Below are 24,087 nucleotides of genomic sequence, written 5' to 3' on the forward strand. Positions count from 1 at the left end.
TTATAAATGTTATATAAATGTATTTCAATAATAATTTCTCTATACTAAAGCCATGATTGTCAATGTACATTTCTACATTACATTTTTGTGGAAAGATTTGCATAACATACTGTATGAAAACTTTACTGCCGTTTAAATATCACAACAAAAAAAGATGCGGGGTGGCAAAGTATATGGCTTGAATGATGGATAATAAAAATGAAGCAGGGGTGAGGAACCCATGAGCCTTTATGAACACATATTCTGCTGGTTAATGGTGTAATTCAACTTCTTCAACACATACTTGGATTATAAATAAGGACAGAGACACTTTTCGATTTAGCACTATATTTACACCTGGAAGAAGTGATTTAGTGGCTCATTATCCCAACATCATCCAGTGAATCAAACATCCAGTCATCAGCTGGTTAACAATAACCTTCACACACTCTGCAACCAGATTAGGGTTTCCCTAGCTGGGGCACATCACAAACAGATCTGGGACCAGGCTAGATTTATATATACAGAACCTGGCTCAGAGGTTGTAGTAGGCCTACATTTTACAGATTGCTACTTCACATTAACTGTCCCATTTCAATCTGCTCCTAAATCATTCTTTATTAGATGTTGCGTGGGCGTGTCTTCATCTCCACACTCTTAAAGGAGTAGCGCTCTCCACTGTGGTTGTCTGTCAGGATGTACCAGGTGCCCCAGTAAATGCCGTTGGTCAGCCCGCTGTAGCGCCCGCGGTAGTACCGTCCATTCAGGTTAGCCGCCAGGCAAGCATCGAACCACCAGCCCGCACCGTAGTACTGCGCACAGTTCCCCGAGGTGTAGCGGTCGTGATCACGGTCGTTGGTGCTGAACGCTCGGCCGTCGTGGTTGTAGCGTTTGCTGTAGCTCAGGGCATTTCCCGCGTCACCAGAGTACTCCCGTGCTGTCAGACGGTACCTGGGAGAAGGAGAGACAACATTTACTCAGCGTTCATAACCAAGTGGGAAGGTGGTATTTACTACATACGACTAGGAAAATACACTTGAACGCCCCTCCAACTGGTAATTACTAGTGGGACACTCCTCTATCATCCCTGATCTCCGTCTTCTCCCACATACTGACCTCTGATGTCACCTACTAAGGAAATTACCTCAATAACAGGATTTTCGGCAGTTAAATCCAACAACAAAATACAATTTATAAAAAGCTATCTATTAAAAGTGTTTTTGAACAAAATAATTTGAACAATAGAGCACGACAGCTGTACTTTTAGTTGATGGTTGCCGCAACTTGTTAGCCATTAGCCAATCTCAATGAGTTCAAAGCATGTGAATGCATCCAACTCATATTTATTACTTCACATCTGGAAAATGCCACCTTCCCACTTGGTTATGAACACAGAATAACACCATGAGTGTATTAGTGTATTATATGTTAAAGAGATACTATGTTCACTCCAAAATCAAAGTTTGTCAGATGTTTACTGATGTCAAAAGGGGTCTAATGTTGAGATGAGTCCACGTCATACTCCATCAGTTGTGTAGATCCAGATACTTGCATTAAAGATAGGCACTGTCTAATTTCAGGCTGTGCCTATCCTCCCATTCAGATGCCGTGGGACCTGAACTGATCTTGACATTATCCCACTTTTGTAAAATAAAAAATATATATATTTGGTAATCTTTGATTTTGAGGAAAACAATTTATTTAATTTGTGTATAATATACACTGTATATCTTAGTCTTCCTATCTATCTGTCTGTTTCCATTACTTCTGTGTCTCTGTTGCCACTCTAAAGGTGTTGTAGGTGGCTTGGCGTTTCTGCTTGTGCCAGTCCTCCAGTTGAATACGCAGTAGGTGTTGACCAGTGTTGGTGAGAGCATGCAGCGCTGCGTTCCCTAGCCAGTGTTCTCCCTGTGGGGAACCAAAACCCTCGCGGTACTCCTGCCACGTCCGATTGAAGTCCACCGAGCCATCTCTCCGACGCTGGAACATCGTCCACCCTCCGCCTGCCGTCTCCATGTCACACTCTGCCTGGGGAGAGGCAAAGGTAACAACTCTTGGACATCCGACGCAATAATGATGAAGATTCCCTGACTATTGCCAATAATAGAGAGAATATACAGGGTGATTATTGAGATACAGTATGTAACGCATTGAGACATTTTTCTGTAATCAGTGGCCTTGTGGTTTGAGTGTCCGCCAGGAGATTGGAAGGTTGGGAGTTCCATCCCCAGCCGAGTCATACCAAAGACTGTAAAAATGGAACACGGTGCGTCTCTGCTTAGCACTCAGCAGTAAAGAGATATATTTGGGGTAAGGCCCTGTGATAGACTAGCATCCTGTCCAGGGGGTGTACCTGTACATCAAGCTGCCTTATGCTACAGAAACAGGAGATAGGCTCCTGCTCCTGTGAGCCGTTCTAGCTTGCACAAGCAAGGCTACTTTACTACTGTAATCTGTAACGTCAGCTCCCTCCTTGTCTGTTTTTTCTCGCTGTATGTTCCCCTCCAAGCTCTACAGATGGTGCATAACACACATACAGTAGACAGGTTGTTTGCATTTTGTGTGTGTAAGTATTAGGTGGTACCTCGACTGCAGGTCTGTGTGGGTCAGGCTGGATGGTGTAGATTCCGTTCTCTCTGATCCCCAAATGATAGATCTCAGCACAGTCCTGAGGATGCAGCCTCGCTGAGGGGGCCACTGCAACACACACACACACTTGCGCTCTTACATCTGTATATTTTGTACGCACATGCGCACAAATGCACTCAAGTACACACTCACACACACACACACACACACACACACACACACACACACACACACACACACACACACACACACACACACACACACACACACACACACACACACACACACACACACACACACACACACACACACACACTGCTCTCACCTGTTGGAGGGTGTTGTGTGATGCTTCTCAATAATAGTAGCAAGTCTTTCTCTCCCTCTCTCCCAACCGCTGCCCCCTCTAAACACATAAAACAAGAAGAGGTTGTGTGAGATTGAGGACCCATCCCACTGTAGTTACATATAGCAGTTATCTTCTGATCTGTTGTAGAAGTTATATGGTGGTTTTGTGAAGGTTAAAGAGTTGTGCACTGGGTTGTGAGATACCAGTGAACTATCTATCTGCCTTACTCATCCCACACAGAGCCTTGCATTCCTGTGCACTCACCTCTGACCGGCACAGACCAGGCCTCACTACGACTTTGTTAACTGTGAGTGTGTGTGGCCCTCTAATGAGATAGGAGAGACACCGTCATTGTATGGAGAGGGATCAAGAGAATGAACAGGAGGATACACAGAAAGAGAGAAGATAGGTAGTAACAATGTGTGCATCTGTGTGTGTATGTGTGTGTGTGTGTGTTCGCCATGCTCCTCACCCAGTCGTCTGGCCATAGCCCTGAGGGCCTGGCTGTGACAGTGGAGGTCACACTCTGTCAGCACTGCAGCCATCAGAGCCAGAATGGCCACTAGCGTGTCCCCTCCCTGGCCTCCCTGGTCCCTGGGGGCCCCCGGCTCCTGGAAGGAATGCATACATCGCTGCAACTGGAACAGACGCTCCGACACATCCCCTGCCTGCAGAGACCACACACAGCATTACAGTCATGACATGACACACACACACAAGCATGTACCAGCATTTACAGTCACATCACACAAACACAAACCGACACTAAGGCATGCAAAGTAGATGACTGCCACAGACTCAATCACTCAGTCACGCTTACATCCCTCCTAGCCATGTCAATGGAACACCTGTCATTGCATGAGCTCAGCAAAGCCATATGATGAGGACATTTATAAACCCAAGCCTAATTTTACTCTCTCTTTGATTGTTATCTTTGGAAAGCATCTGTCAAGTGGTGCCAAGTGAAGAGTGCCCCTAATCCCCAGAGTAGGGACCGGTTTCCCGCTCTCCACATACTATACCACTGACAATAATGCTTACGACACCAGACACTACCCACTGGGCACAGACGTCAATTCAACGTCTATTTCACGTTGGTTCTATATAATTTCATTTAAATTACGTGGAAACATTGATTCAACCAATGTGTACCCAGTGGGTGTCTATGCCACTATGCTACAGAGTTGGGCTCAATTCCATTTCAAATGGCTGAGTGACGTTATGTCCATTGTCACTGTTTCAGCGGCCTAAACTTTACACCCCTGCCACACAAACAAGAGGGACATGGTGTGTCAGACTCAGAGACTCTGCACCAGCATTATCTAATCACCCCTACCGAGCAAACATTGTCCAGGCCTTCCTCTGTGCCACCCAGCTCAGAATGCTCATTGTTTGGTGTGTACAATACCTGAGTCAGTTATATCAATACCTCACTCATTCTACTGGGAAAAGCACAGGAAATGACCTCAGATTGACCTGGTGATGTCACTCACCTCGGGCTGGACCTGTCGGACTTCTTGTCTGTGTTCCTCCCTCAGAGGGGGGTCGGAGGCAGCCAGGGGGGCAACCACCACCCTGCAGCCCGCCGTCCCCGGGCTCCCCTCACACCCCCCTGACCCTATCCTCGCAGGCGGAGCGGCCACCAGACTGTCCCTGCAAGGGGGGTGGGGACAGACCGGGGGTGCGTCTGGGGGGGACAACACGGCCCCCACACACAGGGACAGCAGTAGTGGGACCACGCCGATTGAGCCGAGTAGAATCATGGGAAAACTCCTAAAAGAATTTGAAAAGCAGAATTCAGTCTCTCAGGCACCTCTGAGTTTCGCCGTTTACTGTGCCTCCCGACACCGGTTTTCACCTTAAAGCTGTTCCGCCTTGCCAGCCTCTTGGATTTGGGTGCCCACACCTCTTTGGTGCCACTTGTCCTTATTTTTTCTTTTTTGTTGTACTTGATGGGTTTCTACTCCACTCCTGAGTCTGTCGGCTTGATGCTTTGTTTGAAGCCTTGGATGGTGTCCCTCCACTCTCTGCCCATATAACCTTCTTCTATTTCTGTGTGAACTTCTTCATCTTTTTCTGTCTCTCCATGTCTATCTCTTTTTTTGATCTAATCTTACTGTAATCCCGATCTCTGTGTCTGTCTCTTTCTATCTATATACCTATTTCATCCTCTCGACTTCTCTTCCTATTTTTTCTCTCTCCCTCTGTTTCTCTTTCTCTCTCTCTTTCTGTTAGTGAGGTTCTTTTGGCTCAAATTCCTAGATAACTGCGCCTCTCTTTGCTGTCTGGCACGCACTAACGCACACACCTCCTGATTCACACATACACACGCACGGACACATGCACGGACACACGGTCACACACAATCCATCCATCTCCTTGACCCATCCCCTCTCTCTGACTCTCTCTCTCTCTCCCTCTCTCTCTGACTCTCTCTCTCTCCCTCTCACACAGTTTATGGACACAGAAACCAGAGGAGTGTTCGAGGAGCTTGTTGTAGAGTTGCATCCCTATCTCAAATGAACAGACATTTTCAGTACACTGGATTTTTACTCGCCTCTCCATTTGTCTCTTATCTCACACACATGTTCCTCCCCCTCCTACCTCCCTCTCTCTTTTTCTCCTCTCTCTTTTTCTCTCTCTCTCTCTCTCTCTCTCTCTCTATCTTTCCCTCTGACAGTCAGTGCCTGCCTTTAACTCTCCCCTGATAATGTGTGTCTGTGTGAAAAATGTGTATGTGTTTATTTGTGACGTTTGTCCAAGAGGCCAAATCCTTTCTAGCACTACCCTCTCTTGTATATCCTCCCCCCATACCTTTACTTTATTGCTGGACGTGTTTACCAACTAAGTTCCTACCAGGTCTTAAGACTAGGCACTCAATAGTGTAGAGCAGTCAGGAATTCGTCCATTAACACTAGGGTCATCCCGACTCATTAGCAGTGGTGTAAAGTACTTAAGTACTTAAGTCGTTTTTGGGAGTATCTGTACTTTACTTTACTATTTATATTTTGGGCAACTTTTACTTCACTACATTCCGAAAGAAAATAACGTACTTTTTACTCCCTACATTTTCCCTGACACCCAAAAGTGCTCGTTACATTTTGAATGCTTAACAGGACAGGAAAATTGTCCAATTCACACACTTATCAAGAGAACATCCCTGGTCATCCCTAGCAGACTCACTAAACACAAATGCATCTCACTAAACACAAATGACTCACTAAACACAAATGCATCTTTTGTAAAATATGTCTGAGTATTGGAGTGTGCCCCTGGCTATACGTACTTTTTAAAAACAAGAAAATGGTGCCGTCTGCTTTGCTTAAAATACAAGTGATTTGAAATGATTTATACATTTACTTTTGATACTTAGAACCAAATACTTTTAGACATTTACTCAAGTCGTACTTTAAGTAAAACTTCCACTTTTAGTTGAGTAACTTTCTATTAAGGTATCTATACTTTTACTCAAGTATGGCAATTGGGTACTTTTTCCACCACTGCTCATTAGGATGTGCCAAATGGACGCACTAACAGAATACACACCCACGAACACACAGTCTGCCCACAGCCAAGGGGCAAAGACACTTCCAGTGAACTGACCCCCATTCCCTTTGGCCTTTTCCCTTTCACTGTCAGACAGTTTGCATACTTCAACCACGCCCCCCCCCCCAGTACGTGTTCAGTAAGTCAGGAATGGAGAGCAGTCCATCATCCCTGTCCCAGTGTCCCTTCTTTGAATGCACAGACAAGCATGGAGGACTGAATGACTTCAGGGAGTTCAGGATCTCAGAAAATATCAGGGTAAGACTGGACACAACAGCACTTTGATGATGAAGTACAGAGCTGAGCAGCTGCATTCTAGATAAAAAAAAACAGACATAGAACAGAACCTTGAGTTAGAATCAGAGAGTTCTATTAAGGAGCCTTGATTGAATATAATTGTATATTTGACTTATGAGATTCATTATACAAATCATTCAGCTGCAGACAGTAGATACAACAGAGAGTAGCTCCTCAACATCTGTGGTGATGATGATGCTCAGGCAAGATAGTAATTATGAGTAGATCAGTTCTATCAAAAGGCCCCCCCAAAAAATCAGTACTGGAGATGATTTTTGGCCTGCACAAGAACGCCCTCTTCACCACTATTCAGAGCCTCTGCCAGAAATTAACGAATACTGCCCTCTAGTGGTGCTCATATTTGCTGTCTTCATCACAGAAATGTGATAATAACCAATAGCGCTCCTAAACTACATTTTCAGCCCTACATAAAAAACAAAATAGGCTACTCTTCCAGATATTAGGCTAGGGGATATATTATGCTATGGACTATATACTACAAATGTGTGGTATGTTTCGAGACAGTCTGCTTTGGGTAGTCTGCTGTTCTTTTTTCCAAAACAAAATGTATCTTCCATAAAGACATGTTGAGGTGCTGTCTGCTTCTCTCCTAATGCTCATGGTGTTCTTTAGCCTGGCATGTTATATCAGCGCAAATGTGCTATTGCAATTTGGAGAACTTTAAGAAGAGATACATTTGTACAGTCAAAAAAAGCTAAGGTATTTACAAACTTACTATAGATCCATCTCTGGTGCAGTAAGTGGGCGTGGTGTATCCTGTTTGTGCGTGATTACGTTACAGCGCGGTGACGCAAGACTAGTTGTTTTGGAGGAAGTGAGAGAGAAAAAATCAGTCGCGAAAAGAAACCAGGGCAAAAGACAAGACAACAAAATCTGAACAACAATTATATAGCTAGATATATGTATTTACACTAATGTGAAGGGAATCTGAAAATACTTATCGGGGAAGCTGATTATCAAAGAGAGATAAGCATCGCAAGCTGCAGAAACCAACTCGATACATTAACATTTTAACTGTGCAATCTAGCTAACGCATTAACTAGCTATCTATTTTGCTCGTGACAGTTATTCAAATTCAACAAGAGGCTCACCTGAGTCGATACAGCGGCCTGGTGTGTTGGAAGTTGAAGGTAAGCTCTGAGATGTAATTAACTAGCTAATGACTGCGACATAATATAACATTATTTCATACGGAAAGCTTTTGTTCATGGTCTAACGGGGGAATACAAGAAATGGGCGACCGTCATAGTGGGGCGGCCTCTTGCAGACGAATTGAGCAATAGGTCGGGGACGGTGTAGCCGTGGGCCTCCTGTCCTGTCAGCTCCGACGGAGTGAACATTGCGTTCTAATGTGGACATGACCGAAAATATTTTCTGTTGTCCATTAATAACCACTTGAAATGGAGTTTGAACAACAACGACGCCGCAAATTGTAGTTTCAGTACATTCCAAATAGCTAAGCTTCCATGGTTCAAAACAACATTTTATGGAACATTACATATCATTTCTTTGTACAAAAGATTGATTCATGCATTGTTTGTTTGATATGTCACACGTAGGATCTCAGTGAGTCGATTGTAAAACAAACGTCTTGTCGGTCGTGAGCTTGTGGAAATCTTTCTCCCATGTGATCCGACTTCTATAATGCAGTGTCATGGGTTGCAGATTAGGCGAGGACTGGGGTTGTTACAGTAACAACTAACTTTACAGTAGGATTCCTATAAATACAACTTAACAATTATACTGGTTTATATTATGACAAATATTAATTTGTATGTTGGTTATATTCAGTTAGTGTTGGTTATAGTTCCACTACAACATAGGCATGATACTGTGCTTTCCAGCTAGACATTTTGTCAGCATAGAGATGACCTTTCCCCTCGTTAGAGCATCACTGTGTCACACTCACAGTATCTCCAGCTGTGGGAGTCACACTAGCAGGGACTCAGGTGCAGCTGTCAACCTGGTACCATTGAGGGTGTTAAGTATGTGACATGTTTGGAAATGAGTTAATCTCATCAGGGTTATTTATGCACAACACATCTAGCCTATATTTAGACTTTGTTTGTGTCTGAATGTGCCGCTGTATCTGGGTGTATGTGCATACAAATCACTGAAGTAACTGGTTCCAGCTGTCTCTCCACCTCTCCCTCCCTGTGCAGTGTTTAGAATCCAACATCATGGACAGAGGGCATCAGACCATAACCAAAGAACACTGTTTGGGATTTGCTGGAGTCATCATGTTATGCATGATGTCATGCTACTCCCACAAGAGAACAATGCATACTATATTAATGACCATGAAATGTGAAATATAACCATGATTTACTGCCTAGTCTAGCGATCACAGTCAGACGATCAACCCAGTATTTTAGGAATCCATTCTTCACGTTATGGAGAACCTCTATACATGCTGGAACTCAAGGCTACCTGACCCCTAGCCTCTCTGAGTTGGAGGTCAATGGTCAGTAGTCTTCTCTGGTAGTCATGTAGGAGACTGTGGTGTTGGCATGCACAGTGGGGCATCCTGAAGGGCTGTTCGCTCCAGAGTCAATACACTGGCCCTGTTCGAATGCTTTAAAAGTTTGCTCTTTATTCCTTGTTTCCTTTGGGTAAACACAGGTCATAAGTGTTGGATAGCCAATGAGTTCTTCAAAGAAGTCAGAAAGCGAGGATTTTCATCAAAGTATTCAAAAATGGCCCCTACCTCACCACACTTCACTAGTTAACCTGTCTAGGACCGGGGTTCCGAACCCCTCGCCAACAGCCAATGAAATTGCAGGGCGCCAAATTCAATCAACAGAAATCTCATAATTCAAATTTCTCAAACATACAAGTATTAGACACCATTTTAAATATAAAATTCTCGTTAATCCAACCGCAGTGTCCGATTTCAAAAGGGCTTTTTGGCGAAAGCAGAACATATCATTATGTTAGGTCAGCAACTAGTCACAGAAAGCATACAGCGATTTTCCAACCAAAGAGAGGAGTCACAAAAAGCAGAAATAGAGATACAATTAATCACTAACCTTTGATATTCTTCATCAGATGACACTCCCGGGACGTGTTACACAATACATGTATGTTTTGTTCGATCAAGTTCCTATTTATATCCAAAACCTCAGTTTACTTTTGGCTTTGCCTCCAAAACATCCTGTGAGTTTGCACAGAGCCACATCAATTTACAGAAATACTCATAATAAACATTAATAAAAGATACAAGTGTTATTCACAGAATTAAAGATATACTTCTCCTTAATGCAACCGCTGTGTCAGATTTCAAAACAACTTTACGGAAAAAGCACACCATGCTATAATCTGAGTACAGCGCTCAGCCCAAATAAGCCATAAAGATATCCGCCATGTTTTCGAGTCAACAGAAGTCAGAATAGCATTATAAATATTCACTTACCTTTGATGATCTTCATCAGAATGCACTCCCAGGAATCCCAGTTCCAAAATAAATGTTTGATTTGTTCGATAAAGTTCATAATTTATGTCCAAACACCTCCTTTTTATTAGCGCGTTTAGCCCAGTATTCCAAATTCATGAGGCGCGATCACTAGGAGCAGACAAAAAGTTCCGTTACAGTCCGTGGAAACATGTCAAACGAAGTATAGAATCAATCTTTAGGATGTTTTTAACAAATCTTCAATAATGTTCCAACCGGAGAATTCCTTTGTCTTCAGAAATGCAATGGAACTCCAGCTAACTCTCACATGAGCGCGCATGGTCAGCTCGTGGCACTCTGGGAGAGACCTTACTCAATCCCCTCTCATTCACCCCCACTTCACAGTAGAAGCATCAAACAAGGTTCTAAAGACGGTTGACATCTAGTGGAAGCCGTAGGAAGTGCAATATGACCCCATAGACACTGTGTATTCGATAGGCCAAGAGTTAAAAAAACTACAAACCTCAGTTTTCCCACTTCCTGGTTGGATTTTTCTCAGGTTTTCGCCTGCCATGTGAGTTCTGTTATACTCACAGACATCATTCAAACAGTTTTAAAAACGTCAGAGTGTTTTCTATCCAAATCTACTAATAATATGCATATATTAGCAACTGGGACTGAGTAGCAGGCAGTTTACTCTGGGCACGCTTTTCATCCAAATGTGAAAATGCTGCCCCCTATCCCAAACAAGTTAATGGAGAGCAGAGCAGGAGGACTGAAGGGGTTCTTGTACTCAGAGGAGAACTAGAGTGTTTGGCCAACTCTGGTGTCTGAGCAGTGCCGTAAGTTAAGACTGTTTGTAAATATAGCCGCCATTTGTCATTATCATATTAATGTTGGATTTATGAGTATGGCTAAACAATCTTTAAATGTCTCACAGGTGGAGCAGTTGTCTGTAGTTAGATGTCTGCTGGCGGTCGCCTATGGGTTGTATTATGAGTACAGATCCAGAGGCCTAGTTAGTAGGTTATCAATAGAAACACAGGGCTTGTTAATGGCTATGGCTTGTTCACAGACCGAGACTAAAAGTGGATCACAGGTCCTGGACACGAAGGGTCACTTACCCTGTTTCTAGGCTTTGACCCCACAGAGCCACAGCTGGTACAATACACAGAGAGAGAGAGAGAGAGAGAAAGACAGTGACCACTGTCCAGGGGGTTGTGTAAGTGTTGTTATTTTGGAACTTTTTTTTTACAAGTATCAGCTCTGAAAATGGAGAGAAGTGTCAGGCTTTGGCCAGATGGGACATCCCTGTGTTTCACTTAATTAATTAAGGGTGAGTGGAGTGAGGGCTGTGGATGGATGGTAGGCTTGGGCGGTATACCGTGGTATTTGTACATAGCCGTTTAGAAGGCCAGCATCTCGGAGTCGCCTCTTCACTGTTGACGTTGAGACTGGTATTTTGTGGGTACTATTTAATGAAGCTGCCAGTTGAGGACTTGTGAGGCGTCTGTTTCGCAAATTAGACACTAATGTACTTGTCCTCTTGCTCAGTTGTGTACCGGGGCCTCCCACTCCTCTTTCTATTCTGGTTAGTGCCAGTTTGCGCTGTTCTGTGAAGGGAGTAGTACACAGCGCTGTACGAGATCTTCAGTTTCTTGGCAATTTCTCGCATGGAATAGCCTTAATTTCTCAGAACAAGAATAGACTGACGAGTTTCAGAAGAAAGGTCTTGTTTCGGGGCATTTAAAGCCTGTAATCGAACCCACAAATGCTGATGCTCCAGATACTCATCTAGTCTAAAGAAGGCCAGTTGTATTGCTTCTTTAATCAGAACAACCGTTTTCAGCTGTGCTAACATATTTGCAAAAGGGTTTTCTAATGATCAATTAGCCTTTTAAAATGATAAACTTGGATTAGCTAACACAATGTGCCATTGGAACACAGGATTGATGGTTGCTGATAATGGGCCTCTGTACGCCTGTGTAGATATTCCATTAAAAAATCAGCCGTTTCCAGCTACAATAGTCATTTACAACATTAACAATGTCTACATCCTCTTTCTGATCAATTTGATATTTTAATGGACAAAAAAATTGCTTTTCTTTCAAAAACAAGGACATTCCTAAGTGACCCCAAACTTTTGAACGGTAGTGTACATATACATATACAGTACCAGTCAAAAGTTTGGACACCTACTCATTCCTGGGTTTTTCTTTATTTTTTATATTTTCTACATCTTAGCATTCTCTCAACCAGCTTCATGAGGTAGTCACCTGGAATGCATTTCAATTAACAGGTGTGTCTTAAGTTATTTTGTGAAATTTCTTTCCTTAATGCGTTTGAGCCAATCAGTTGTGTTGTGACAAGGTAGGGGTGGTATACAGAAGATAGCCCTATTTGGTAAAAGACAAAGTTCATTATATGGCAAGAACAGCTCAAATAAGCAAGAAATGACAGTCCATCATTACTTTAAGACATGAAGGTCAGTCAATCTGGTAAATTGTGAGATGCAGAGTAGGTGAACGGATGAACTCTGCATGTGTGGTTCCCACCGTGAAGCATGGAGGTGTGATAGTGTGGGGGTACTTTGCTGGTGACACTGGGATTTATTTAGAATTCAAGGCACACTTAACCAGCATGGCTACCACAGCATTCTGCAGCGACACACCATCCCATATCATGTGTTTTTCAACAGGACAATGACCCAACACACCTCCAGACCTTGTAAGGGCTATTTGACCAAGATGGAGAGTGATGGAGTTCTGCATCAGATAACCTGGCCTCCACAATCACCCAACCTCAAGCCAATTAAGATGGTTTGGGATGAGTTGGAAGAGTGAAGGAAAAGCAGCCAACAAGTGCTCAGCATATGTGGGAACTCCTTCAAGACTGTTGGAAAAGCATTCCAGGTGAAGCTGGTTAAGAGAATGCCAAGAGTGCAAAGCTGTCATCAAAGCAAAGGGTGGCTTTTTGAAGAATCTCAAATATTAAATATATTTGGACTTGTTTAACACTTTTTTGGTTACTACATGATTCCATATGTGTTTATAGTTTCTACAATGTAGAAAATTGTAAAAATAGAGAAAAACCCTTGAATGAGTAGGTGTTCTAAAGCTTTTGACCGGTAGTGTATATCGTGGAACACTATCTTCAAAAAGGCAGCAACCTCAGTAGTGGAGCTTGCTTGTAGAAGACTATGGCTGTGCTGTGGCATAGCCTTGTTTTGTTAATTTAGTAGACAAGATGCTCGTTTTTTCCTGAGTCCTTGTCAAGTCACAGCTATTTTATAGTAAAAAAATATATGATTTAATATAACAGAATTTAAATTGACCAGAATATTTTTCCTAATAAAAAAAGTTTCCAGTGCGAAGTGATGCGTATCTCGTGCCTGGAACAGTTATTCTCTGTGATCATTTAAAACGGGTCTCAATTTAGCGAGTTGAAAGACAATTTTTTTTCTGTGTTACAAACCAAAATGTGTCTTTTCAATATACAGATATTCGATTTAGTTTATTCTGCCTGTTCTTTGGAATTTTCAAAATGGATGAACAATTCCACATTGAACACTGCATGGGGATGAATTATGGCCAGGACATCTGCTTGTTGAGTAGGCCCAGGCTTAATGATTCTGATGAAAATATGCTCTCTCTTTGTCAAGCTAATGTTTTTGCATATTTTCAGTGTGGAACCTGTCTATGTTTTTATAGGCATTTATTTCTGTTGGCCTAACGGGATCTTGTGTGCGCACTCAGCACATGTGAGTGAATGAGACACAGAGGGGGAAGAACAGTGTGATGTTTGACTTGGTTTCTTTTTTGTTGTGCCCCGCCAATGCACATGTACAAATGGAACACTAGAGTCAAAGCAAATTAAAGTGGTCAAGACAATTTCACTTGCCCGTTCGGGCAGCCACAAATCACATTCCACCAAATAGTTTTACAGTATTGGATTAAAAAAATCTCTGGTTGAAGGTCGAGATTTGACGTCCGTTCAAGTACTTGAGTACTTGATTACTCATGCCCATCCCTACCTGCAAATAGTTTGTCAGAGACTGTATGAAATGTTCACATTGTCCTTGTTAGCATTTAGGTAGAGTTCTCTATGGGATTGTATACGTATTTGTTAGCATTGTTAACCTTCGGATTTGAGGCTGTGTGGTCTGAAAGTAGTGCCCCTGTCCAGTGCCAGTATTACCGAATATCCCTGTATGGCACAAGGTTGGTATGACAGTCTGGAGACCGCCCAAGCCTAATGGATAGTACATGCAGGGGAATGTTGGGGATTGTGTAGCGGTAGCCTAAACAGTCATGTCTTTCCTCCTTAATTAATAACTGGCTAGTTACTCTCTTTGTTTAGACGGACATATATCTTGATGGTAATAGGCCGGACAAAGGCTGTTGTACTCATTCATCTGACTGTTGGCCTGGCTGTTACATTGTTGTTTCCCATGATAAACACAAGATGGATTTGAATGGGTCACTCATCATTGTTTCAGTATAACATTGGGGGGCTTTTCTATTATCCCTTATCTCAGTCAGTGCCAGATAGGACTGGGCTGGGTTCTTTCCCATGACACTGCACCAGGTGTGTGTGCCTTTGTGAGAGATCTCACCTAGATTTCTCCATTGAGAGAATGTGCCCTCAAAGTTAGGATGTTTGCCATTAGTATTGAAGCATAATCACTTATTAAAACTGCAGTTTGGGAACGGCCACCCTGGAAGTGATTGGGAAAGAGTAGAGTTTTATGGTTGTGTCGTTCTCTCGCCTTTGACGGGAAACATGATCTAGTCCTCAGACTCTGTGTGTGGTGTGTGGTGTGAGAGAGAGATTAGGGAACACATGACTGGAATGAATAGAGTTCAAGTCTGATGCCCAGTGGAATAGCACTGACTATACAGTACACACAGTGCTAAATCACACACATTATAGCATTTTCTGACGCTCATTGTGCGAAGCTATGGATTTCAACTAGAGGTCGACCGATTATGATTTTTCAACACCGATACCGATTGTTGGAGGACAAAAAAAGCCGATGCCGATAATAAAAAATAAAAAAAGTATTTATATATATATATATATATACACTGCTCAAAAAAATAAAGGGAACACTAAAATAACAAATCCTAGATCTGAATGAATGAAATATTCTTATTAAAAACTTTTTTCTTTACATAGTTGAATGTGCTGACAACAAAATCACACAAAAATTATCAATTTTTATCAATAAAGTGGAAAACCACACTACAGGCTGATCCAACTTTGATGTAATAAGTCAAAATGAGGCTCAGTAGTGTGTGTGGCCTCCACGTGCCTGTATGACCTCCCTACAATGCCTGGGCATGCTCCTGATGAGGTGGCGGATGGTCTCCTGAGGGATCTCCTCCCAGACCTGGACTAAAGCATCCGCCAACTCCTGGACAGTCTGTGGTGCAACGTGGCGTTGGTGGATGGAGCGAGACATGATGTCCCAGATGTGCTCAATTGGCTTCAGGTCTGGGGAACGGGCGGGCCAGTCCATAGCATCAATGCCTTCCTCTTGCAGGAACTGCTGACACACTCCAGCCACATGAGGTCTAGCATTGTCTTGCATTAGGAGGAACCCAGGGCCAACCGCACCAGCATATGGTCTCACAAGGGGTCTGAGGATCTCATCTCGGTACCTAATGACAGTCAGGCTACCTCTGGCGAGCCCATGGAGGGCTGTGTGGCCCCCCAAAGAAATGCCACCCCACACCATGACTGACCCACCGCCAAACCGGTCATGCTGGAAGATGTTGCAGGCAGCAGAACGTTCTCCACGGCGTCTCCAGACTGTCACGTTTGTCACGTGCTCAGTGTGAACCTGCTTTCATCTGTGAAGAGCACAGGGCGCCAGTGGCGAATTTGCCAATCTTGGTGTTCTCTGGCAAATGCCAAACGTCCTGCACGGTGTTGGGCTGTAAGCACAACCCCCACCTGTGGACGTCGGGCCCTCATACCACCCTCATGGAGTCTGTTTCTGACCGTTTGAGCAGACACATGCACATTTGTGGCCTGCTGGAGGTCATTTTGCAGGGCTCTGGCAGTGCTCCTCCTTGCACAAAGGCGGAGGTAGCGGTCCTGCTGCTGGGTGGTTTTCTCCTACGGCCTCCTCCACGTCTCCTGATGTACTGGCTTGTCTCCTGGTAGCGCCTCCATGCTCTGGACACTACGCTGACAGACACAGCAAACCTTCTTGCCACAGCTCGCATTGATGTGCCATCCTGGATGAGCTGCACTACCTGAGCCACTTGTGTGGGTTGTAGACTCCGTCTCATGCTACCACTAGAGTGAAAGCACCGCCAGCATTCAAACGTGACCAAAACATCAGCCAGGAAGCATAGGAACTGAGAAGTGGTCTGTGGTCACCACCTGCAGAACCACTCCTTTATTGGGGGTGTCTTGCTAATTGCCTATAATTTCCACCTGTTGTCTATTCCATTTGCACAACAGCATGTGAAATTTATTGTCAATCAGTGTTGCTTCCTAAGTGGACAGTTTAATTTCACAGAAGTGTGATTGACTTGGAGTTACATTGTGTTGTTTAAGTGTTCACTTAAATTTTTTGAGCAGTATATATATATATATATATCATACACACACACTTTTGTAATAATGACAATTGCAACAATACTGAATGAACAATGAACACTTTTATTTTAACTTAATATAATACATAAATAAAATCTATTTAGTCTCAAATAACATGAGAACATATGTTAAAACGAACCATCAGCTTTCATGGGTCTTCAATATTCCCAGTTAAGAAGTTTTGGGTTGTAGTGTAGAAAGCAGAGCTTGTCTGCATGGACCCCTGTCAGTCTGCTCCTCCGCGAAACACAGACCTTATTTGAAGTAGATCAAGACATTCTCTATGGAAGACATGAACGGTAAAATAACGAAGGAACCCCTTTCAAGTTCAGCCGCAAGTTATTACAGGAATTATAACGCGTCGACTATTTCTTTCTAAACCATATACCTTTGACTAATCCGGAAACTATCTCCTCGAAAACAAAACGTTTATTCCGTTCCGTATTTTATCTAACGGGTGGCATCCACGAGTCTAAATATTCCTGTTACATTGCACAACCTTCAATGTTATGTCATAATTACGTAAAATTCTGACAAATTAGTTCGCAAAGAGCCAGGCGGCCCAAACTGTTGCATATACCCTTACTCTGCGTGCAATGAACGCAAGAGAAATGACACAATTTCACCTGGTTAATATTGCCTGCTAACCTGGACTTCTTTTAGCTAAATATGCAGGTTTAAAAATATATACTTGTATTGATTTTATGAAAGTTATTGATGTTTATGGTTAAGTACACATTGGAGCAATGACAGTCATTGATTGATTGTTTTTTATAAGATAAGTTTAATGCTAGCTAGCAATTTACCTTAGCTTACTGCATTCGCGTAACAGGCAGGCTCCTCGTGGAGTGCAATGTAATCAGGTGTTAGAGCATTGGACTAGTTAACTGTAAGGTTGCAAGATTGGATCCCCCGAGCTGACAAGGTTAAAAATCTGTCGTTCTGCCTCGTTCCTAGGCCGTCATTGAAAATAAGAATGTGTTCTTAACTAACTTGCCTAGTTAAATGGTGTAAAAAGAAAAATTAATAATTGGCAAATCGGCGCCCAAAAATACCGATTTCCGATTGTTATGAAAACTTGAAATCGGCCCCGATTAATCGGTCGACCTCTAATTTCAACCCCAGCAATCAGTTTGAAACTATTTGAAAAATATAAAATGTCTAGAGAAATCAGGTCAATATACTTGCAAGAACTACTTTTTTCCAGGTGTGTGCATGTTTTTGTGTTTAGGTAGGGCAGGGGTGTCAAACTAATTTGCCCCGGGGGCCCGTTTGGTCTTCACCATGGTCTGGACCCCAGTAGGGCCTTGCTGAAAATGTGTTATTTCCTCGCTGTCAAAATGTGCAAATAATGATCCGCTATCCATAATTTCTGGAATTTCGGATGCTCCCTTACTGTCTAGCTTTAGTTTTGATGATTGTTAGCGAGTTGGACACATTGAACATACATTATAATGTCTACACAGTTTCGATTTGGTTTTAGTCATTTGGAAGAAAAAATTATACAAAATATATATAATTTTTTAACTAAGACATCATGGCGGGCCTTATTAAATCATCGTGTGCGTGCGTGCATAGTCCAAGTCCTGGGTTGTATCCAAATAATCAACTTTCTCCCAAAGTATGGATTTGAAAGGAAATGCCTGGCCTACATCAATACAATGCTCCCTCTTGGCCTACATCAATACAATGCTTTTAAATGTGTAGGGAGTAGTGAACGAGTGCACACTTCAGGAGGAAGGAGAGATTGAGACGCAACCCTGATTTTGTGCGTGTGGTCTCTCATCAGACACGACAGAATGACGTCCAGGAAGAAAGTGCTCCTGAAAGTCATCATCCTTGGGGATTCTGGGTTAGTCACCGATTATTTGTGTTCTCTTCCTGTTTGACCAGTGTTTCGTTTTCCACTTTGATAATAGACTGCTGTTTGGGTATTCCAGATTCATTAGAAACTGCAGTCTACTACAGTCTTCCTGTACAGTCAGACTGCTGTTTGGTTGTGTCACACATCTACAGGTAACTGCAAAAATAAAGGAAACACTAGAGTAAGTGAGGGGTACAAAGTATATTGAAAGCAGGTGCTTTCACATACAGTGGGGCAAAAAAGTATTTAGTCAGCCACCAATTGTGCAAGTTCTCCCACTTAAAAAGATGAGAGAGGCCTGTTTCATCATAGGTACACTTCAACTAAGACAGACAAAATGAGAAAAAGAAATCCAGAAAATCACATTGTAGGATTTTTAATGAATTTATTTGCAAATTATGGTGGAAAATAAGTATTTGGTCACCTACAAACAAGCAAGATTTCTGGCTCTCACAGGCCTTTTTAAGAGGTTCCTCTGTCCTCCACTCGTTACCTGTATTAATGGCACCTGTTTGAACTTGTTATCAGTATAAAAGACACCTGTCCACAACCTCAAACAGTCACACTCCAAACTCCACTATGGCCAAGACCAAAGAGCTGTCAAAGGACACCAGAAACAAAATTGTAGACCTGCACCAGGCTGGGAAGACTGAATCTGCAATAGGTAAGCAGCTTGGTTTGAAGAAATCAACTGTGGGAGCAATCATTAGGAAATGGAAGATATACAAGACCACTCATAATCTCCCTCGATCTGGGGCTCCACGCAAGATCTCACCCCGTGGGGTCAAAATGATCACAAGAACGGTGAGCAAAAATCCCAGAACCACACGGGGGGACCGAGTGAATGACCTGCAGAGAGCTGGGACCAAAGTAACAAAGCCTACCATCAGTAACACACTACGCCGCCAGGGACTCAAATCCTGCAGTGCTAGACGTGTCCCCCTGCTTAAGCCAGTACATGTCCAGGCCCGTCTGAAGTTTGCTAGAGAGCATTTGGATGATCCAGAAGAAGATTGGGAGAATGTCATATGGTCAGATGAAACCAAAATAGAACTTTTTGGTAAAACCTCAACTCGTCGTGTTTGGAGGACAAAGAATGCTGAGTTGCATCCAAAGAACACCATACCTACTGTGAAGCATGGGGGTGGAAACATCATGCTTTGGGGCTGTTTTTCTGCAAAAGGACCAGGACGACTGATCCGTGTAAAGGAAAGAATGAATGGGGCCATGTATCGTGAGATTTTGAGTGAAAACCTCCTTCCATCAGCAAGGGCATTGAAGATGAAACGTGGCTGGGTCTTTCAGCATGACAATGATCCCAAACACACCGCCCGGGCAACGAAGGAGTGGCTTCGCAAGAAGCATTTCAAGGTCCTGGAGTGGCCTAGCCAGTCTCCAGATCTCAACCCCATAGAAAATCTTTGGAGGGAGTTGAAAGTCCGTGTTGCCCAGCAACAGCCCCAAAACATCACTGCTCTAGAGGAGATCTGCATGGAGGAATGGGCCAAAATACCAGCAACAGTGTGTGAAAACCTTGTGAAGACTTACAGAAAACGTTTGACCTCTGTCATTGCCAACAAAGGGTATATAACAAAGTATTGAGATAAACTTTTGTTATTGACCAAATACTTATTTTCCACCATAATTTGCAAATAAATTCATTAAAAATCCTACAATGTGATTTTCTGGGGGGGAAAATTCTCATTTTGTCTGTCATAGTTGAAGTGTACCTATGATGAAAATTACAGGCCTCTCATCTTTTTAAGTGGGAGAACTTGCACAATTGGTGGCTGACTAAATAGTTTTTTTGCCCCACTGTAGGTGTGGTTCCTGAGTTAATTAAGCAATTAAAACTCCCGTATGCTTACAGTCATGTATACAAATGCCCAGTTGCCCATTATTTTGGCTACCATGGCTAGAATTAGAGATCTCAGTGACTTTGAAAGAGGGGTCTCAAAGGAGCATAGGGGGTTTAAAGGGTGACTGTATGTCTGTCACCAGATCTCAACCCAATTGAACACTTATGGGACATTCTGGAGCGGCACCTGAGACCTCATTTTCCACCACCATCAACAAAACACAAAGCTATGGAATTTATTGTGGAAGAATGGTGTCGCATCCCTCCAATTGAGTTCCAGACACTTGTAGAATATATGCCAAGGCACTTTGAAGCTGTTCTGGCGGCTCGTGGTGGCCCAACGCCCTATTAAGACCCTTTATGTTGGTGTTTCCTTTATTTTGGCAGTTACCTGTATGTCTCCATTTGATTTATGACTGTACTTTTTATTTCACTTTCCCTCCCCTCTCACACTGTGTAATCTAATGCTGCTGTATTCTCATTGTGTCACTGCATGCTCAACACTGCAGAGGAGAGCTAGAGAGTGTGAGTGTCCACAGTATTGCATCAGAGCACCTCTAATGGGGTTTTAATAGTGTCTGATCTCTCTCTGCTCCTCATTGAGTTTGTCTCATGAGCCATTGGCCATAGTTCCTCTTTCACCATTAGGACTGAATGGATAGTTGGAATAATGCAGCCATGTCAAATAAATTAATAATTATCTTTAACACCTTTCTTTCCCCTGCTTGTTGTCCACCTCTCTTTCTCTCCCTTCATATCTTTCCTTCTCAGAGTTGGGAAGACCTCCCTGATGAACCAGTATGTGAATAGGAAGTTCAGTAACCAGTACAAAGCCACAATAGGAGCTGACTTCCTGACCAAGGAGGTGATGGTGGACGACCGGCTCGTCACAATGCAGGTACAGAAACGTGGCTACAGCACCACCATCACAGCCACAATATCCAATAATAAAGATGGCGCGGATAGACATGGCCGCTTGTTTCAGACTCCTAAGCAACTTTGCAGTATTTTATTTTTTATAATGTTCTTTCTCACGTTATTAGCCCAAAACGTTCTTTGCATTATTACATACAGCCGGAAAAAACTTTTTGATATCAGAGAGGCGGTAACTCACCAGCATTTCGACTTTCCTGAATTGGATCCTTTGTTCGTACCATCCAAGGCATTTTAACTTATCCCAGAGGCAGCTCCAAGACGCCGCCGGCACAGAAGAGGTATTCGGAGTGGACTTTTAGTCCGACTCAGGAGGTGTGCACACCATCCACCGCTTCCGAGTATATTAGTCACGAATGTTCAGTCCGTGGAGAAAATAAAGGATCTACTTCCAGAGAGACATCAGGAACTGTAACATACTCTGTTTCACAGAATCATGTGTCTCTCTGGATATACTGTCCCCGTCCATACAGCCAGCTGGGTTTTCAATACATCATGCAGATAGGAATATAGTACTCCAGGAACAAGAAAGGCGAAGGTGTATGTTTCATGATTAACTACTCATGGTGTGATTGTGGTAACGTACAGGAACTTAAGTTATTTTGTTCACCCGACCTGGAATACGTCACAATCAAATGCCGATCGCATTACCTCCATACAGAATTTTCGGTTATCGTCACAGCCGTGTGTATATCTTCAAGTCGATACCACGACAGCTCTCAAGGAACTACACTGGACCTTGTGTAAACTGCATATCCTGAAGCCACATTTATTAAAGCTGGGGACTTTAGTAAAGCAAATCTGAGGAAAACGCTACCGAAGTTATATCAACATCGCCTGCAGTACTGGCGCTTCAAACTCTTAACCATTGTTTCTCTCCCTTCCGGGATGGCTACAAGGTCCTCCTCCGCCCTCCCTTTGGCAAATCAGAGCACGACTCCATTTTGCTCCTCCATTCCTATAGGCAGAAACTCAAACAGGAAGTACCCATGCTAAGGTCTATTCAACGCTGGTTTGACCAATCGGAATCCATGCTTCAAGACTGTTTTGATCACGTGGACTGGGATATGTTACAGGTTGCCTCTGAGAATAACATTGATGTATACACTGATAGTGACTGAGTTCATCAGGTAATGTATAGGGGATGTTCCCATTGTGACGATTAAAACCTATCCAAACCAAAAACCGTGGATAGATGGCAGCATTCGTGATAACTGAAAGTGCGAACCACCACATTTAACTACGGCAAGGTGACTGGGAATTTGACCAAATACTAACAGTAAAGTTATGCCCGCCGTAAGGCAAACAGGCAAAACGTCAATACAGAAAGAAAGTGGATTCCCAATTCAACAGCTCAGACACAAGACGTATGTGACAGACCCAAGATAATCACAGATTATGAAGGGGAAAACCAGGCACTTCGCAGACACCGATGTAATGCTCCCGGACAAGCTAGCCTTCGCCAGCTCTGCATACAATCCAACAATAGATCCACAGATGATGCCATCGTACTGCACACTGCCTTATTCCATCTGGACAAGAGGAATACATACAGTTGAAGTCGGAAGTTTACATACACCATAGCCAAATACATTTAAACTCAGTTTTTCACAATTCCTGACATTTAATCCTAGTAAAAAGTCCTAGTAAAAATTCCTTGTCTTAGGTCAGTTAGGATCAACACTTTATTTTAAGAATGTGAAATGTCAGAATAATAGAGAGAATTATTTATTTCAGCTTTTATTTCTTTCATCACATTCCCAGTGGGTCAGAAGTTTACATACACTCAATTAGTATTTGGTAGCATTGCCTTTAAATTGTTTAACTTGGGTCAAATGTTTCGGGTAGCCTTCCCACATTAAATTGGGTGAATTTTTGCCCATTCCTCCTGACAGAGCTGGTGTAACTGAATCAGGTTTGTAGGCCCCCTTGCTCGCACACACTTTTTCAGTTCTGCCCACAAATGTTCTATAGGAATGAGGTCAGGGCTTTGTGATGGCCACTCCAATACCTTGATTTTGTTGTCCTTAAGCCATTTTGCAACAACTTTGGAAGTATGCTTGGGGTCATTGTCCATTTGAAGACCCATTTGCGACTAAGCTTTGACTGATGTCTTGAGATGTTGCTTCAATATATCCACATTTTCTTTCCTCATGATGCCATCTATTTTGTGAAGTGCACCAGTCCCTCCTGCAGCAAAGCATCCCCAGAACATGATGCTGCCACCCTCGTGCTTCACGGTTGGGATGGTGTCCTTCGGCTTGCAAGCATCCCCCTTTTTCCTCCAAACATAACGATGGTCATTATGACCAAACAGTTCTATTTTTGTTTCATCAGACCAGAGGCCATTTCTCCAAAAAGTACGACCTTTGTCTCCATGTGCAGTTGCAAACCGTAGTCTGACTTTTTTATGGTGGTTTTGGAGCAGTGGCTTCTTCCTTGCTGAGCGGCCTTTCAGGTTATGTCGATATAGAACTCATTTTACTGTGGATATAGATGCTTTTGTACCCGTTTCCTCCAGCATCTTCATAAGGTCCTTTGCTGTTGTTCTGTGATTGATTTGCACTTTTTGCACCAAAGTACGTTCATCTCTAGGAGACAACGCGTCTCCTTCCTGAGCGGTATGACGGCTGCGTGGTCCCATGGTGTTT

At 43.0% G+C, this 24,087-nt stretch overlaps 2 protein-coding genes across 4 annotated transcripts in view; one reads left to right on the forward strand and one right to left on the reverse strand.

Moving 5' to 3' along the window:
• On the reverse strand, window positions 1–7,586 carry LOC139536607 (fibroleukin-like). Its single transcript, XM_071337267.1, has 7 exons — window positions 7,494–7,586; window positions 4,408–6,775; window positions 3,387–3,582; window positions 2,894–2,971; window positions 2,564–2,676; window positions 1,745–2,007; window positions 1–930 (listed from the first exon to the last, which is right to left on the reverse strand). Exons 2-7 carry the CDS (start codon window positions 4,675–4,677, stop codon window positions 600–602), a joined length of 1,251 nt encoding a protein of 416 aa, XP_071193368.1. The 5' UTR covers window positions 4,678–6,775; window positions 7,494–7,586; the 3' UTR covers window positions 1–599.
• The window catches only part of LOC139536609 (ras-related protein rab7-like), a 21,739-nt gene continuing 5,174 nt past the window's right edge, over window positions 7,523–24,087 (forward strand). The window contains exons 1-3 of one of the 3 annotated variants that reach the window (XM_071337268.1): window positions 7,523–7,908; window positions 18,571–18,633; window positions 21,275–21,401. In XM_071337268.1, the coding sequence (XP_071193369.1) occupies window positions 18,581–18,633; window positions 21,275–21,401 (180 nt within the window). In that variant the 5' untranslated portion in view covers window positions 7,523–7,908; window positions 18,571–18,580. Of the gene's footprint in view, window positions 7,909–18,488; window positions 18,634–21,274; window positions 21,402–24,087 lie in introns of all 3 variants that reach the window. The other 2 variants (XM_071337269.1, XM_071337270.1) reach the window with 2 other exon arrangements.

The sequence above is a fragment of the Salvelinus alpinus genome, chromosome 12 (assembly GCF_045679555.1).
Source record: "Salvelinus alpinus chromosome 12, SLU_Salpinus.1, whole genome shotgun sequence".
NCBI lineage: Eukaryota > Metazoa > Chordata > Actinopteri > Salmoniformes > Salmonidae > Salvelinus > Salvelinus alpinus.